General features: G+C 41.0%; 1 protein-coding gene across 1 annotated transcript in view; it reads right to left on the reverse strand.

The window, feature by feature from the left end:
* Positions 1–918: 918 nt before the first annotated feature.
* Positions 919–17,026, reverse strand: part of THEM4 (thioesterase superfamily member 4) — a 36,650-nt gene continuing 20,542 nt past the window's right edge. Inside the window, exons 4-7 of the mRNA XM_032843688.1 lie at positions 11,214–11,373; positions 10,261–10,371; positions 5,353–5,477; positions 919–1,353 (exon numbers count right to left, since the gene is read on the reverse strand). Of these exons, the coding sequence (XP_032699579.1) occupies positions 1,313–1,353; positions 5,353–5,477; positions 10,261–10,371; positions 11,214–11,373 (437 nt within the window). The 3' untranslated portion in view covers positions 919–1,312. The remainder of the gene's footprint in view (positions 1,354–5,352; positions 5,478–10,260; positions 10,372–11,213; positions 11,374–17,026) is intronic.

Genomic DNA, 17,026 nt, shown 5'->3' on the forward strand with positions numbered 1-17,026 from the left:
CTTCCCTAGAGCCTTGAGAGGGAGCTTGGCCTTGTAGAACTCTTGATTTTCTATTTCTGGTTCCAGAACTGTGAGGCAATGAGTTCCTCTGTTGTTTTAAAGATTTTTTTATTTATTGATTTGACAGAGAGAGATCACAAGTAGACAGGCAGGCAAAGAGAGAGAGAGAGGGAAGCAGGCTCCCTGCTGAGCAGAGAGCCCGATGCGGGACTCGATCCCAGGACCCTGAGATCATGACCTGAGCTGAAGGCAGCGGCTTAATCCACTGAGCCACCCAGGCGCCCTCCTCTGTTGTTTTAAATCACCCAATATGTGATACTTTGTCATGGCAGCCCTGATGTGAAGGTCTGAATGTCTGTTCCCACCCCTGCTTTCGTATGTTGAAATCCTAACACCCAATGTGATTTTATCAGTAGGTGGGCTGTAGAGAAATATGTAATAAAGTGGAAGCCTTGTGTGCGGTTAGTGTCCTAATAAAAGAGGATCTAGAGAACCTCTAGCCCTTCCTACCATGTGAGGACACAGTGAGAAGGCATCAGCTCTAAGCCAGTTAAGCTAGCCTTCACCAGGTGACTGTGCTGTGTTTGATACTTGACTTTCTAGGTTCAAGAGCTGTGAACAATAAATTTCCATTGGTTATTTTGTTCTGTATTTTGTTATAGCAGCCTGAATGGATGAAGATACCTGGGAAGTAAATACAGGTTCCTTCCAGTGAAGATCAACTACGCTGTTGGTAAGACCCAACAGGACAGCTTACATTGAAAATGGTACAGCTATTTAATCCCTAGGATTCAGAGTTGAGGTATCATTCATTCCTAAAGGAACTAGTTGTGCTTCCTACTGTGGCCAAAAAGATTTGTTTGGATATAATAAAGCAAGCTTTGTAATTTACCTCTCTCTCTCTCTCTCTCTCACACACACACACACACCCCTTCCTTCAGTTTTCTGGCATTTTCTAGTTTGTGGTAAGAGTTTCAACATGAATTTTCTTCAGTCTGCAATGGGGCAGACACCATGCTTATGCAACCTTAAGGAGCCCATTCAAATTTAGGAGAACCAGAAACTTATTCTGAGGACACACAAAGAACTGCTGATACTGTCACAGAGAGTCCTTCTGTGTTAAAAGAGTTTAGAAGGTGCGAACAGCTCCTGGAGTTGTATTCCGAAGATTTGTTCAGGGAGATCAGTATTAGCAGGCTTCACCCCCTGGGGGGCCTCAAAAGCAGGTAAGCAGGGCAGGACCAGAGACACCAGCTTCTTCTGGAGGGAAGGAGAGTCCAGTGCAGGTTGGTGCAGAATGCACCAGAAACTTTTATGGCGAACTTTTTTTAGGATCCAGTTTTACAAATAAGCCTAAACAAACAAAATAACAGAAGGTGATTGTTAAGTTGGCTGACTACAGTTGGATGGGACTTCTCTGAGTAGAAATGTATACATATGGAAAGGGATTTTCACTCATAGTTGTACCTTCCCTCTTCGGGCCTACTCTCCTTTCTTAGCCAAATTAAGAGTCAGCTTTTGACTATCCCAATACAACAGCGCCTCCAGGAACCGTCCGCTCCCACTTGGTCATTTTCATGGTTCATTACCACGTCCATTGGAGAGAGTCAGGGAAGTGAAAGGAGATGAAATTACAACTAAGCCATATGGAACCTTTGATACTGAAAGCTTTAGGGAGATAGGACATATAAACCACAGCCTGGAATGGAGTCTTTAAATTTGCTATGGATTCAAATTATTCAGGATCCTATTCCTGCTTCTTTTACCCATCATTTCTGCAAACAGCTACTAATTGGCAGGGGGTGGGGAGGAGGAATAAATATTAAGACACAAAAAGGAATAATTGTAAAGGAAAAAAATTAATAAACACAACTATATTAAAAAAAAACCCCAAAAACTTCCATTTATAAAAAAGATACCTTAGAGCAAATGAAAGAAAACTTACATACTGGAAGGTGAGGCTTGTATGTCCAACAAAAACACTAGTTTAATACAAAATATAGAAAGAACTCCTATAAATCAGGTAAAAAACAATAGAAGAGGCTGAAATTTTACAGAATGGGAAACAAATACAGTAGAGAAATAATATGATGAAATGCTCATCTTCATGGGTGATTAGGAAAATGCAAATCAAGATCACACAAAAATAACATTTTACCATCATTTCACTGGCAAAAATCTAGAAGTCTGACTTTACCAAATGCTAGAGAGGACAGGGCTCAACGGAATCTCATATATTGCTGGTGGGAGTATAATTTATTAACAGCTTTAGAAAACAAGCTGGTTTCCTCTCTGAAGATGAACACTCCCATACTCTACTACCTATATGCCAAGCTCTTGCCCGTGTACAGCACCAGAATACTCACAGCAGCCCATTCACGAGTCCAAGGCCCATGGGAGACCTGAGTGGCTAGGTCGGTTAGTCGACCAACTCTTGATATCAGCTTAGGTCATGATCGCAGGGTCGTGAGATTGATTGAGGCCCACATCAGGCCCCAAGCTGGGTCTAGAGTCTGCTTAAGATTCTCTCTCCCCACCCTGCCCACCCCCCCTACTCTCCCTGCCTGTCTTTAAAAAAATAAAGTAAAACAGAAATAAAAAAGAATCCAAAGCCCAACATCAGAAGCCCAACATATAAATCCACTGTGGTATAGTAACACAATGGAGTATCACTAAGTAGGAAAAATGAGGAAACTACACGCCAACAACAGAATGAACTTCAGAAATGTGAAGCTGAATGAAAAGACAATCAACTCTCAGAAAAATACATACAGTGTGATCTTTTTACAAAGTTCAGAACTAAACTGTACATTCCTTAAGTACACACATTCTTGATAAAACTTATTAAAATAAAAAATTAGGTATAAGCAAATATAACTTTTTTTTTTTTTTTTTAACTTGACAGAGAACACAAGCAAGGGGAGTGGGAGAGGGAGAACAGGCTTCCCGCCTGAGCAGGGAGCCCGAAATCAGGGCTTGATCCCAGAATCCTGGGATCATGACCAGAGCTGAAGGCAGACACTTACAGACTGAGCCACCCAGGCGCCCCTAACATTTTATGTTTATTATACTTCAAAAACCTCAGGAAGCAGGAGGATAAGATGGGAAAGTAATTAGATAGAAGATGATAGTAAGATTCTGATTCTTGGCTGATGGTAGGTTTTCAGGGTGTTTCTTATTAAACTGAAAAATACTTTAGTGAATAAAGAAATAAAAGATGACTGTTTCATGCCATCAATGATGCCTACTGTGTCCTAACTCAAAGATTCTGATTAAGCCAAATGTGGGTATCTGAGGTCCATTAAATAAAACAGAACAGGGGCGCCTGGGTGGCTCAGTGGGTTAAGGCCTCTGCCTTCGGCTCAGGTCATGATCCCGGGACCCTGGGATCGAGCCCGGGATCGAGCCCCGCATCGGACTCTCTGCTTGGCGGGGAGCCTGCTTCCCCCTCTCTCTGCCTGCCTCCCTGCCTACTTGTGATCTGTCAAATAAATAAATAAAATCTTAAAAAAAAATTAAAAAAAAAAAAATAGAACAGAAACAAACAAAAAGCACTGGATATCTAAATTAACTCGTCTACCAGCTGAAGCTAAGGAATGTAAGGCTTCAAGGGCTCCTCCCTTGCAAAGGCCCAGTCAGTTGAGGGGCCATGAGTACTCAGGGATACAATCTGGAACCACTTGTGGTGAACAGCTTAGAGAGACCACAGAGGCAAGGGACCTGCATGTCCAGACAGCAGCAGCAGCAGCAGCAGTAGCAGCAATGCTGCAGTTTCTTTCCTCTTTTTAAATAAAGACTCACATTTGTACCCAATTCTGCATTCTTTAAACTGTGCAAGTTTTAGGTGCCACGAAACCTAGCTCTTGTCCTGCTAATCCACTGACATAATCATGCCACAAGCTACACACAAGGGCCTATGGCCGGCCTCTCCCTCAAACCTACCTGGTCCTCCTCCCAGAGGAAACCAAAGTTTGTGTGGCACTCCTGAAGGTCTATTCAACACAAGAATATACAAATACTTCCCCCTCTCTCCCACTTTTTACTTTGAAATGTCAAGCTGACAGAAAATTGTGAGACTAGTACAAAAAGATTGGTCTCCTCTGGCACCACTGGAGATTAACTTGCCAAAATGTGTGTAAAATGACATCACAATGTTATTTCTAAGAGCAAGAGACTAGGAAAACATTCACATCCAAGACCTTCAATTTCAACCAACACCACAGCATTCATTCTAGTTTTCTCTTTCCATATCTGGAAATCCCTTCTCTGACAGTAAGGCACCTGGCTCCGCTCTCAGCAGCCAGCCTGTATAGATGCCACCATCCCACAAGTCTCTGACACCCTGCACTGGGCCACCTGCCCTTCATTCCACTCGGGCTCCAACATGGTGCTAAGCCATCATAGCCATACCTCACCACAGCCATACCTCACCGCAGCCTTTGGTCAATCCCAAGCCTATCCTGCCCACTCTACCTAATGGCTTTTGGAATAAATTATTCAGGAAGGAGGGAAGGAGTAAAAGGGAAAGAGGAAGAAAAGGGTAAGAGAATGCAAAGGGTCTCTCTCTACATTTTCTGTATTAATGATAATGATACCACATTCACAGTCCTGTATCTTAGGGTTTTCATTCAATATGTATTAATGAGATAGCCCCATAGCTAAATAATTTCCTTATTATTTATGGTACCATAACATTCCACAAAATTTCTTGTGGCACACACAAAAATGGTTGCTCAACCAGTCTCCTACTGAGGGATATCTGTGTTCTGCCAATCTTTTGCTCTCCCAAATATCTTTACAAGAATAACACAATTACTGTGATAGTAGAGCAACATATACATTGTAATTTTGCACACTTTAGTACACCTGTGGGATAAATCCTAGAAATAAGTGAAGAGTACAATGACTTTGTAGGGGTGTTTGTTTTTTGTTTTTAGATTTTATTTATTTGACAGAGAGAAACACAGCGAGAGAGGAACACAAGCAGAGGGAATGGGAGAAGGAGAAGAAGGCTTCCCACTGAGCAGGGAGCCCCACATGGGGCTCGAACCCAGGACTCTGGGATCATGACCTGAGCCAAAGGCAGACGCTTAACGACTGAGCCACCCAGGTGCCCCATGCCTTTATAGTTTTGATAGACTTTGGCAAGTAGCTCTCAACAGTGTTTAAGAATACCTTTAACTTATATTTTTACATGATAGGGAATTGAGAATTTCTGGGCATTTGTGGGTTATAAAGCCAAAGCAAAACAAAAACAAAAACAAAAACAAAACCCAACCACTTCCAAGTCCCCAAACATAAAACCCAAGAAACTAAACCAAACCAAAAAAAGACATAGTAGAAGTTTCTTACTTGTTGCCTCAGAGTACAGGGTCTTTTCATCCACACTTTGGACATTACAGGAAACAAACAGTTTCCTTCCTTCAATTTTATCAAGCTGGCTATTTATCACAACAACAGAACAAAGGGGGATAGGCCTGCAGAAAAAAAAAAAAAGGAGACAAAATTTGTTTTTATTAAATTTATGTAACACTGAAATGACCAAGTGCTTGTGAAGGGCTGGAAATCTCTGATAGCTGGTATCAGCATGTGACAGATAGAACTTTCTGAGATCAGACACCCCTACCCTGGGCTGAACCCAGGCTGCCCTTGATGTTAGCTTCAGAGACCACGAGGATTCCAGCTTTTCAATGGCATAGGCTCTCCCATCTGAAGACCCAGAGCAAACTCTGAAGGGTACTGGAATCCTTTAAAGAAATGAAAACATGGCCATGGGAGGTCTCATTCTCTATCATAATCCAAATTTCTCACCCAATCCCCTTTAGAGTGACTGTCACTAGAAAGACACCCAATAACAACAAACTGCAGGTAACAGCTTAATGTACTAAGCTAGGGCCGTCCAAGAGAACTTTCCATAGTAACAGAAATGTCCCACCTCTGGTGTAGTTGTCCACTACAGTAGCCACCTTACAATGAATACCCAAGAGGGGCTGCTGAATCTTTAAATTTAATAAATTTGTATTTCATTTTAAATAGCTACACATGACCAGTGTCTACAGTGGCCTTTGGGAATCCTGGAGACAGAGTGCCATGATGAAAGAGGTACCTTTTCAAAGGTGAAGTGTTACTTGGCAGAAATGTAACATGGAGCAGGATGGGGTCTCTGCTCCTACAGTGCCACCACGGAAAGGAACTACTCCAGGTGGAAGGAAGTCATCACAAGTGATTACCTCTGCCCTGGTTTCGCTCCCATTAGCTTTTCCTGAACCTCCTGACAGAACAACCAAATTCCACTTTTATTACTTTAAACATATTTAAATATATTCTTTATCATGTAGAAAAATCATCTCTAGAATCTAATTTTATAGTATAAATAGTATAAAACTATTTGTTTAATGTCAATGTATAAAAAATATACACTGTATAAATACATTTAAGTATAAATGTATAGTAAAATGTATATATAAAAATGTATAAAATAAAGTCAATGTAAAAAACCACTGACTATATGTAAAGATGACCATTTTTCCCAAGTTGATTTTTAAGTTAATGCAACTGCTATCAAAATCACATTTTGTTTTTTGGTAGATTTTAGCAAATTTATTCTAATTCTCATTTGATTCATTCAAATGATACAGAGGTGGTTGGTAAGACACAGGATTATATAAGAGAAGGTATGGTGACAGTTTGGGTGAGGAGTTAAAAATCTCAAATACAATTAGGAATAAAGGAAACTACCTCAACATAATAAAAACCATGTAAGAAAAGCCCTCAGCTAACATCATACTCCATGAAGAAAGACTGAAAGCTTTTCCTCCTAGATCAGAAACACAACAAGGATGCCTACTTCTGTCACTTCTACTCAACAATTCCACTTCTATACATTAACAATGAACAATCAGAAAATAAAATCAAGAAAATAATTATATTTAAAATAACAGAAAAATAAAATACTTAGGAATAAACATAACCAAGGAGGCAAAAAAAACCGTGTACACTGCAAACTACAAAGCCCTGTTAAAAGAAATTAAAGACAGAAATAAATGGAAAAAGTATCTGTGTTCATGGACTGGAAGAAAATACTAGTAAGATGTCAGTAGTATGCAAGCCAATTTACATATTCAATGCAATCTTAGAAAATCCCAGTAGCTTAATTTTTTGCAGAAAAAGAAAAATCCATCCTAAAATTCATAGGATTCTCACAGGACCCTGAATGGCAAAACAGTATTGAGGGGTGGGGAAGCAAGCTCCAAGTCTCACACTTCCGGATTTCAAAACATATTACAAAGTAATAAAAACAGTGTGGTACTGGCATAAAGACAGACATACAGGCCAATGAAATAGAATAGAGAGCCCAGAAATAAACCCTCTCATCTTGGTCTAATGATTTTCATTAAGAGTATTAAGACTACTCAACGGACGGTGCCTGGGTGGCTCAGTTGGTTAAGCGTCTGCCTTCCCAGGTCAAGTTCCTGGGACCAAGTCCTGCATCAGGCTCCCTGGGAGAGTCTGCTTCTCCCCTTTCCCTCTGCCTGCACCCCCTACTCGTGCTCTCTCAAACAAATAAAATCTTTAAAAAAAATGCAAATCAAAGCACAATGATGTATCACCTCATACCATTAGGATGGCTACTATCCAACAAAAGCAAAAACAAAAAATCCAAGATAACACAGGCTAGCAAAAAGATAGGCTGCTGATGGGACTGTAAAATGATGCAGCTGCTATGCAAACACGTACAGTGGTTCTTCAAAAAATTAAAAATAGAGCTATCATGTAATCCAGCAATTCTACTCGCTGTTTGGTACTTACTCAAAAGAACTAAAAGCAAGATTTCACTGAGATATTTGCATATTCACATTCATTACAGCATTATTTGTAATAGGTCAGCAGTGGCAACACCGCAACTGTTCAATGATGGATGAATGGATAAACGAAATGTGATATATACATGATGGCATATTATTCAGCCTTAAAAAAGAAAAAAAAAATCCTGGGATGCCTGAGGCTTAGTTAAGTCTCCAACTCCTGATTTCAGCTCAGGTCTCAGGGTTGTGAGATCAAGCCCTGCACTTGGCTTGGCACTCAGCGGGTAGTGTGCTTGAGATTCTCTTCCTCTCCCTTTCTCTGTGTACCTCTCCCACCTGCTCTCACTCTCTAAAATATATATATATATATATATATATATCAATCTTTAAGGAAAAAAAGAAAGAAAAAGAAAAATCCTGTTATATGCTACAACATGGACAAAACATGAGGACATTTTGCTAAATAAAATAAGCCAGTTACAAAAAGAGAAAATGTTGTATGGAGTGTATATATATATATATATATATATATATATATTCAATTCATAGAAAGTAGAATGGTGGATACCAGGGCTTGCAAGGACAGGAAAATAGGGAGTTAAGGTTTAATGGGTATAGGGTCTCAGTTTTGCAAAATAAAAAAGTTCTAAAGATTAGTTTCATAATAATATGAATGTATTTCACACTACTCAAAAAATGTTAAAAATATAAGGCACAGGAGTGTCGGGATGGCTCAGTCGTTGAGCATATGCCTTTGGATCTGGTTGTGAGATCCTGGGGCCCTGGGGATCAAACCCCACCATCAGGCTCCCTGCTCAGCAGGAAACCTGCTTCTCCTTCTCTTACTCCCTCTGCTTGTGTTCCCTTTCACTGTGTTTCTGTCAAATAAATAAATAAAATCTAAAAAAAAAAAAAAATATATATATATATAATATATATATATATATAATGTATATATATATATTTTATATATATATATATATATATATATATTAGGCACAAAGCCCATTAAATCTAAAACACCGCTGTGGGGATGCCTGGGTGGCTCAGTCAGTTAAGCATCTGCCTTGGACTCAGGTCATAATCCCAGGGTCCTGGGATTGAGACCTGCTCCTTGCTCAGCAGGGAGTCTGCTTCTCCCTCTGCCTGCTTCACTTGCCGCTCCCCCTGCTTGTGCATGCTCTGACAAATAAATAAATCTCTAAAATTTAATATATCATAAAGTAAGATACCAAAAAAAACTAAATACCATGTGAACTCATAAACTTACTAAATGTTAAGAATTTTCCAGCTGTCACACAGAAATGGCCCAGCAGCAAGGTTATCCTGCCCACCATGAGAACACACCTAGTATTTTCCTAGTCTTTTGCACTATTCTCCACTCAAGAGAAATCAGCAATCTTTACAGAGTAGCTACTATATGTCTTGGCATAGATACACCTCACTGTTGCTAAAAGAAAAGTAATGACAGTGACAACACTAACAATAATAAGCAGCCAACACTCACTGAGTACTTATATGGCCAGATATTGTTCTAAGTGCTCTACATGCATTCACTCATTTACAGCTCATAATGACCCTATATTTATGGTGGATATTATCCTCTTTTTAAAGATGAGGAAATTAAAGCATAGAGAGTTAAGAAACCTGTCTAAGGCCATACAGGTGCTAAGTGGCAAAATGGGCATTTGAACCTGCTCCAACGTCCTCTTAACCACTACATTATACTGTCACTCTGGAGACAAAAGTACTTAAAATTCCATCTGGAAAGAACTGAAAGGACAGGACCTAGGTCCAAAGAAACTCCTAACAGGCCAAATGCAATTTAAGCACAGAAAAGAGTGTGATGATTAGGACTACGTTATGGAAAGCCAGGAGTCCCTAATGATTCTGAAAAAAGGGAAAAAGTAACACAAGAACTATAAAACTATAGCTATAATTAAAAAATAAGGATGGCTATGATTGGATAGGTTTAATTTTTGAAGCAGTTTACATACAGAGAACAATGAAGATAAAAGTTACGTCTGCCTTCACAGTATTTTACTCTATTAAAGGTCATGGTAACAGCTGAGCTGACAGGTGAAAAGAACACCTATGCATATTGGTGGATTTACACCAGACAACTGCCATTTGGGGGTTTATATATGTCTGGCACAATCTAAGAGCCCTCATTAACCCTCTCCCCACATCAACTGGCAGAGAACTGTCAGGAAGCCAAATAATTCCAGAAAATGCAGGAATGGTACCCTTTACAGAAAGGACTGATTACAGAAAAGAACCAAGGAGAAAGAAGGCAAATGCGTTGCCCACCTGAGTATCTCTGAAAGAGGTACTTCCATAAGAAGAGATGCTTCCATAAGAAGCATTTCCTTTACCGTGTGCACACCAATCTCTGTCTCAAGGTCTGCTGCCTGATCCAGGACATGTAAGAAGCAGGTAATACCCAGGAATTTACCTCCTAAAATTGATGTTGAGATTGGCAGTCATGACAGCTCCCCCAGTTATAAGTGCACACATACCAACAGTAGAATCAATCATGGTTGCAATGGCACCTCCGTGAAGGAATCTAGTTAAAACAAAAGAAAAAAAAGAAAAATGTTTTCAGAAGGTCTAAAAACAGAGCCTCTGGAGAGAAACTACCCAAGCACATCTCCATATAATTTACTTATGAAAGGTCCACTTGGTCCATGTTCAATGAACTCAAATAATATCCATGTCCCCAGATTTATTTCATTCTTAGCATAATACTATAGTGTTGCTAATACACCAGAACTTAATGGTAATCGGATACTAATTCATTTAACTGTATATAACACTTTAAAAATGTAAGAAATGCAGGGGCGCCTGGATGGCTCAGTTGCTATGAGGCTGCCTTCGGCTCAGGTCATGATCCCAGCCCACATCAGGCTCTCTGCTAGGCAGGAAGCCTGCTTCTCCCCTCCCACTCCCCCTGCCTGTGTTCCCTCTCTCGCTGTGTCTTTATGTCATATAACTAAATAAGGGATCGAGCCCCACATCGGGCTCTCTGCTCGGCAGGGAGCCTGCTTCCTCCTCTCTCTGCCTACTTGTGATCTCTGTCAAATAAATAAATAAAAAAAAAAAATCTTAAAAAAAAAAAAATAAAATCTTTTGAGAAATGTAGGAAAGGCAGATCAACAAAGAAAAATAAATTAAAAATCAGAAGGCCTATAATGCCACCATCTAGTGACAAATCAGTTAACATGTTAATGATACTCTTTTGCCCTGTCTCATACTTTTGAGATTTAATATTTATAAACATCTTTCCATGTCAATAAATATGTATCTACATTGCCACTTCAATGCCTTTATTGTAGTCTATGGATAGGTATGACTACAAGCTAGCCATCTTTCAGATGCTACTAATCAATGGGATGCTATCATTCTTACCCAGGTATTCCTTGCAGGTAAGGACCTCCTTGCAATATACAAACTGTCCTGTTTTCAACATGATTATGGAACATCGCATATTCAAACCCCAGACCTTCCTCAAAGCTTCTGGGAAAGAGCCGAGCCTGTGACAATGGTTCTTCTTTCACAGGCTTTGCATCTGTAGGGAAATGAGGTGGATGAGCATATGAGAAAACAGGATGAGAAAGATGCCCTGACAGAGCTAAGCATCTGTACCATGCAAGAACCACAGGTTAATGGATGACTGATTAAAATGTCAACCAGGTACAAAATTAGAGGGAATGGGAGCATTCCACAGAAACAGAATATAGGGTCTTGGGGCACCTGGGTGGCTCAGTGGATTAAGCCTCTGCCTTCGGTTCGGGTCATAACTCCAGGGTCCTGGGATCAAGCCCCGCATCAGGCTCTCTGCTCAGCGAGAGCCTGCTTCCCTCCCCTCCTCTGCCTGCCTCTCTGCCTACTTGTGATCTGACAAATAAATAAAATCTTAAAAAAAAAAAAATATATAGGATTTTTGCCCTTATGGACTTAACAGTCTAATTGGGGACAGAGTAAACATAAATGAAATCAAAACCAAGTACTTACTCACACATGGCAATCAGGAAATATACTGTATCAATGCTGAGGGTACACTAAATGAAACAGTAAATAAGGTACAAAGTCTTCTTGGAACAAGTACAGTTTAAATGGGATTTAAAGAAAATTAAGTGTTAACAGTAGGGAGGTCTTCTCTGCAGAAGTGAGTCTAGCCTCAGCAGAAGAAAAGTTATCATACTGGATCAAAATCAGGTCCAGTTCAGTTGAATATTCTGTGTGACTAGGACTCTAAGGCCCCAAATTCAGGGTTAGAAGCATTAAGGTTAGTAAAATCAAATTAGTGAGTTGTAATCAGACTTTAAAAGAAATAGAATGCTTCCAGGCAACAAACAGTATTCTTATTTAGACACGCTTTTTCAGTTACACATCTGTGCCCAAGTTGTGTGTTAGTGGGCTGAGAGTCAAAACGCAGGTCACTTCCAAGCAAAGACTGAAAGCTATTGTTCTGAAGGTAGGGCGTGTTTAAACTTACACACCAATGTTAAGATTTAATTCCCCAGGGCGCTTGGGTGACTCAGTGGGTTAAAGCCTCTGCCTTCGGCTCAGGTGGTCCCAGAGTTCTGGGATCAAGCCCTGCATCGGGCTTTCCGCTTAGCAGGGAGCCTGCTTCTTCCTCTCTGCCCCCTTGTGATCTCTGTCAAATAAATAAATAAATCTTAAAAAAAAAAAAAAAAAAAAAAGATTTAATTCCCCAAACTCTACTTTCTCGGCTCATCATGATTTGCCATGCCTAACACTAAATTTCTTTTGTTACTAAACTTGTATTTACAAAGTTTGAAAAGGATAGGAGATGAGACTACTTGGGAGAAGAGGGGAGAATGCCTTTATTTTAGGCTATGAACATCCCTGGGGACAGGTGCCCTTTTAGACTCTGTCTGCTCCACAAGTGGCATACATTGTGTATGCACACACTATACGCACTCTAGTGGTTGTGGAGAAAATTAAGGGAGCCAGACAGTTAAAATGGAGGACCAATATCATAGGAGTTGGGAAAAGTGAGTTCTTTGCCTAGAACTTGTTCCATCCTCCACACTTTATCCAGACAGTGAGGAGATAAACCTCAATGACTCTGAGAGCCATCTAACTGACACTGGAACTTCAGTTAATAAGCAACAAACCCTTCTAATTTTTTACTTAAGAGTTGAAAATTTGTGGGGCGCCTAGGTGGCTCAGTGGGGTTAAGCCTCTGCCTTCGGCTCAGGTCATGATTTCAGGGTCCTCGGATCGAGCCCCAGATCGGGCTCTCTGCTCAGCAGGGAGCCTGCCTCCCCCTCTCTCTCCCTGCCTCTCTGCCCATTCTCTGTCAAATAAGTTAAGACCTTAGAAAAAAAAAAAAAGTTCAAAATTTCTGATCTAGATTACCAAACCCTGAGGTTACCTCACAGAAATGAGAAAACAAAGATGTAAAGTAAATTCTGTTAGAAATGCAGACTGTCAGGCTCTACCCTGACCTACTGAAGTGTGGCCTGCATTTTTAACAGGACTCTCAGGTGCCTCATATTCATGTTCAAATTTGAGGCGCACTGGCCTTTTACAACACAGGATAGCAGTGATGATAGCAGGAGTGACATGGCTGGACTTGCATTCTGAATCACTCTGCCAGCTGGATGAAAGGAGGGATTGATGGGGATGAGAAAGATGAGGGGAAGGCCACTGAAACACTACAAAATTACGGTCACCAGCTTATTCCCTGGGTGAGGTGACTGTCCCCAGCGTTAGAGAGAGATGATGCAGCTAGATTTGTCCAGGGTTGGGGTTTTCGTAGATGAGTAGGCCAGAAGTTCAGACAAATGAGGTCAAAGAATTGCTTCTGTGAGCCTTAAGCAAGCCAAGATGGAAGGAAGACAACCATGGTCAGGAAACTGTCTAAATGTGTGAATGCGGAGGCTGTTAACTTGTTGCAGGTAAGGCTCAGGATGTCTCTGGCTTGTACAGCTGGGGCTGGGTGAAGAGAGATCACAGCTGACAGGAAGCTAAGTGAACTGAAATGATGGGGACTCAGATGGTGAACCACGTGTTGAAATACTCTGTGAGGAAGAGGTTGGCAAAGGACAGCCAACACAGAGGGTGACAATGTCAGATGGTAGAAACCCTGTTCAAAGGAAGGGGTTTCTAAGAGGAACAGGAAATATGGGTTGAAAGCAAGTGTGGGTAACCAGTAGTCCAAGTCCCCCACACCAAATTCAGAGAGAGTCAAGTTTCAGGCAAGAACCATGAACCATGTGGGAAAGGAGCCCTGGAAAATACTGATATTTAAGGAGCAGGGAGGAGAGAGAGAAGACTAGTCAGAGAGGTTTGTGAAAGCCAAGAGAGAAGTTCCAAGGAGAATGAGATCAACAGAGAGGTCAAGTACTGTAAAGGCCAAAAAATGCCCTCCAAATTTGGTATTCAGGTCACTAGTAGTTTAAGTAAAGAAACTTCCATAGAGCTGTTAGGGGAGAAGCCAGATCACACTGTTAAAGACGATCAACTGTGTGACAGGATGAAGAGCCAGAATGGAGTTAGTAATACCAGTTACTAATTTTCCCCTTCATTTGTAAAACAAAGTAATTATTTTTCTCTATTGGCAGTTCTATCAAGAAACTTGTGAACTCTACCATTTTTCTAGGTTAAAACTAGTTTTATTTTTCTTTCCTTCGTTCTTTCAACAAATGAAGTACCTACCATGAGGTATTGGAGGCAAGGAATAACTTGCTCAAGGTCATACAGCTTTAAACTGTGGAACCCAACTGGAACCCACACACTAAACTTCAACAGTAAAGTAGGAAGCTGTCAGCTTTTGGACGGTGTCCAAAGCCATGTGAATGAATGGGATTACCAACAGGGTAGCTGAGATGTGGGGTACCCTAACATTAAGATTTAGAGGCAATGAGGAACCGGCAAAAGACATGGACAGGAAAAGACAAATGAAGTAGGGGAGTGTGAGGTCTTGGAAGCTAAGTAGGGGAGTGTGCAGCCTTGGAAAGGAGGCACTGGCTGTGCCAAAAGCTGAGAGGTCACTGGTTAGCATCGTGAAGGTCACTGTGCCCTTGACAAGAGCAGTTTCAATGAAGTGATAAAATTCTGACTGGAGTGGGTTCTAGAGCAACTGGAATAGAGAAAGAGTTGTGGCATGTCTGGCACTGATGACAAAGACCCAGCACAGTGGGAGGTGTGTAAGTAGGCCAAAGGGGGGGCGGGGAATGCAGTGCACAGAGACAAGGCTTGGCTCCCCTAAGAGGAGCCGTTAACAGGAAAAACAGGAAAAAGCAGAACACCAGGCACAGATTCAGGGAGTGGATAAATGAGGCAGAGGGTGGATGGAAGTTTTTTTCTGAATGCTTTTACTTTCTCTTAGGGTTACAGGAGGCAGATCAACTGAAACAAGGCTTGAGAAAGTAGGATATAGTCTTCTAGGACAGCAGGAGCATGAACAGACAGGCAAAAATGAAAAATGCTTCTCAGGCAACATTAAGGGCCTACTCAAGGTTATTTTGTAAAAAACCATACTAATCCTGAGGTGTCTGGGTGGCTCAGTCAGTTATGCGTCTGCCTTCAGCTCAGGTCATGATCTCAGGGTCCTGGGATTGAGTCCTACCCCACCCAACCCCCACCAACATCAAGTTCCCGGCTCCACCAGAAGCCTGCTTCTCCCTCTTTCCTTCTCCCTTTTCCTCCCTCCTCACCCCCAACTTGTGCTCTTTCTCTCTCACAAATAAAAAAAATCTTTTTTTTGTTTAAAGATTTTATTTATTTATTTGATGGACAGAGATCACAAGTAGGCAGAGAGGCAGGCAGAGAGAGAGGAGGAAGCAGGCTCCCTGATGAGCAGAGAGCCTGACCCGGGGCTTGATCCTGGGACCTGAGATCATGACCTAAGCCAAAGGCAGAGGCTTTAATCCACTGAGCCACGCAGGCACCCCACAAATAAAGAAAATCTTAAGAAAAAACAAACAAACAAAAACCCATCACAATCCCCAAATTATCCTCAGGGATGAGTCTGGATGACTACAAGATAATGAGTAAATTAGGAAATATCTGTATAAGCTCTGTTTACCATCTGTTTACTAAGGTCTATTCTAGAACTACAGTACTTAGGGCAGCAGAAATGCTCAAAAGATAGTTACTGAAGCAGCAAATCCTGGATTTGCAAAGAAGCAGCCTAAAAGGTCTTTATAGCCTGACTCTAAAAATGAAGAATATATTAGGTATATACATAAACTTCAGTAAGGTTCAACGAGTTGGCCACGTAGGTGCAGAAAAAGGGAGACCAACAGTTCACACAAACGACACAGGTTGTTTAGTGGACTCTTAGTGGAAAGTGGGACATGGCTACCCACCTACTGCTAATGTCTTATTCTAAACTGAAAGGATATAAATGGTTTCAAGCTTAGTTCTGGGAAACACACACTAAGAATTCTGAGAAAGTGGAACGTGTCCTGGAAAAAGCAACCAGGCTTATAGAACAAACTGAAATGTCCTCTGGGAAAAATACCTGAAAAAACAGAGAAGAGAAGCCTGGCAACAAGAATTGTCAGGCACAGGTGCGAGATGCATGTATCTAACTTCTACACATGAAAGGATGTGAAAGGATGCTTACTCTATGTGTTCCTAGCTGGCAGACCTGAACAAATGGGTGAAAGGCCTAAGAGTGACTGTAGCTCAATACAGTCTAAGGAAGAAATCACTAATAATTTGAGCTGTCAGGAATGGATAAAGCCCCTTTGTCCCAAGCACCCTACGACTGGAAGGGTTCAAGTGAAGTGCGGATGAATGATCCTAAGGGTTACTACAGAAAGCAAGAGAAGAAAAAGTAAAAGTTAGACTACAGTAGTAGGTCCCAGCCTTCCTTCCGTTCCAAAACAAGGGAGCCCACTGTTCTTTCCAACAGCAGTGGCTTAGTAAGAGTGCTGGGTTATGAGTTCCACAAGGGTGGGGCAGCCGAATTTTTTTTCTTCATTGCTATACCCCAATGGCTAGCATAGTGTCTGACACACAGTAGGTGCTCAGTAAATATTTGTGTAAGGAAGAAAGCTAGTAGTAATCTCAAGAGAGAAAAGAAGGAAGTTGCAATGATGACTAAGACCCCCTCCCTAAGTGATTCTGATGGTCCATTCTTATATTCCAGACTAAATATTATCTTCCAGGTCCCAACTCTCAGATTCTATTGTCTCTATTTTATCCTGGTTTGATTTAGCTAATTAATACATTTATCT

This window comes from Lontra canadensis, unplaced genomic scaffold, assembly GCF_010015895.1.
Source record: "Lontra canadensis isolate GAN:19392208 unplaced genomic scaffold, GSC_riverotter_1.0 scaffold142, whole genome shotgun sequence".
NCBI classification, from domain to species: Eukaryota; Metazoa; Chordata; class Mammalia; order Carnivora; family Mustelidae; genus Lontra; species Lontra canadensis.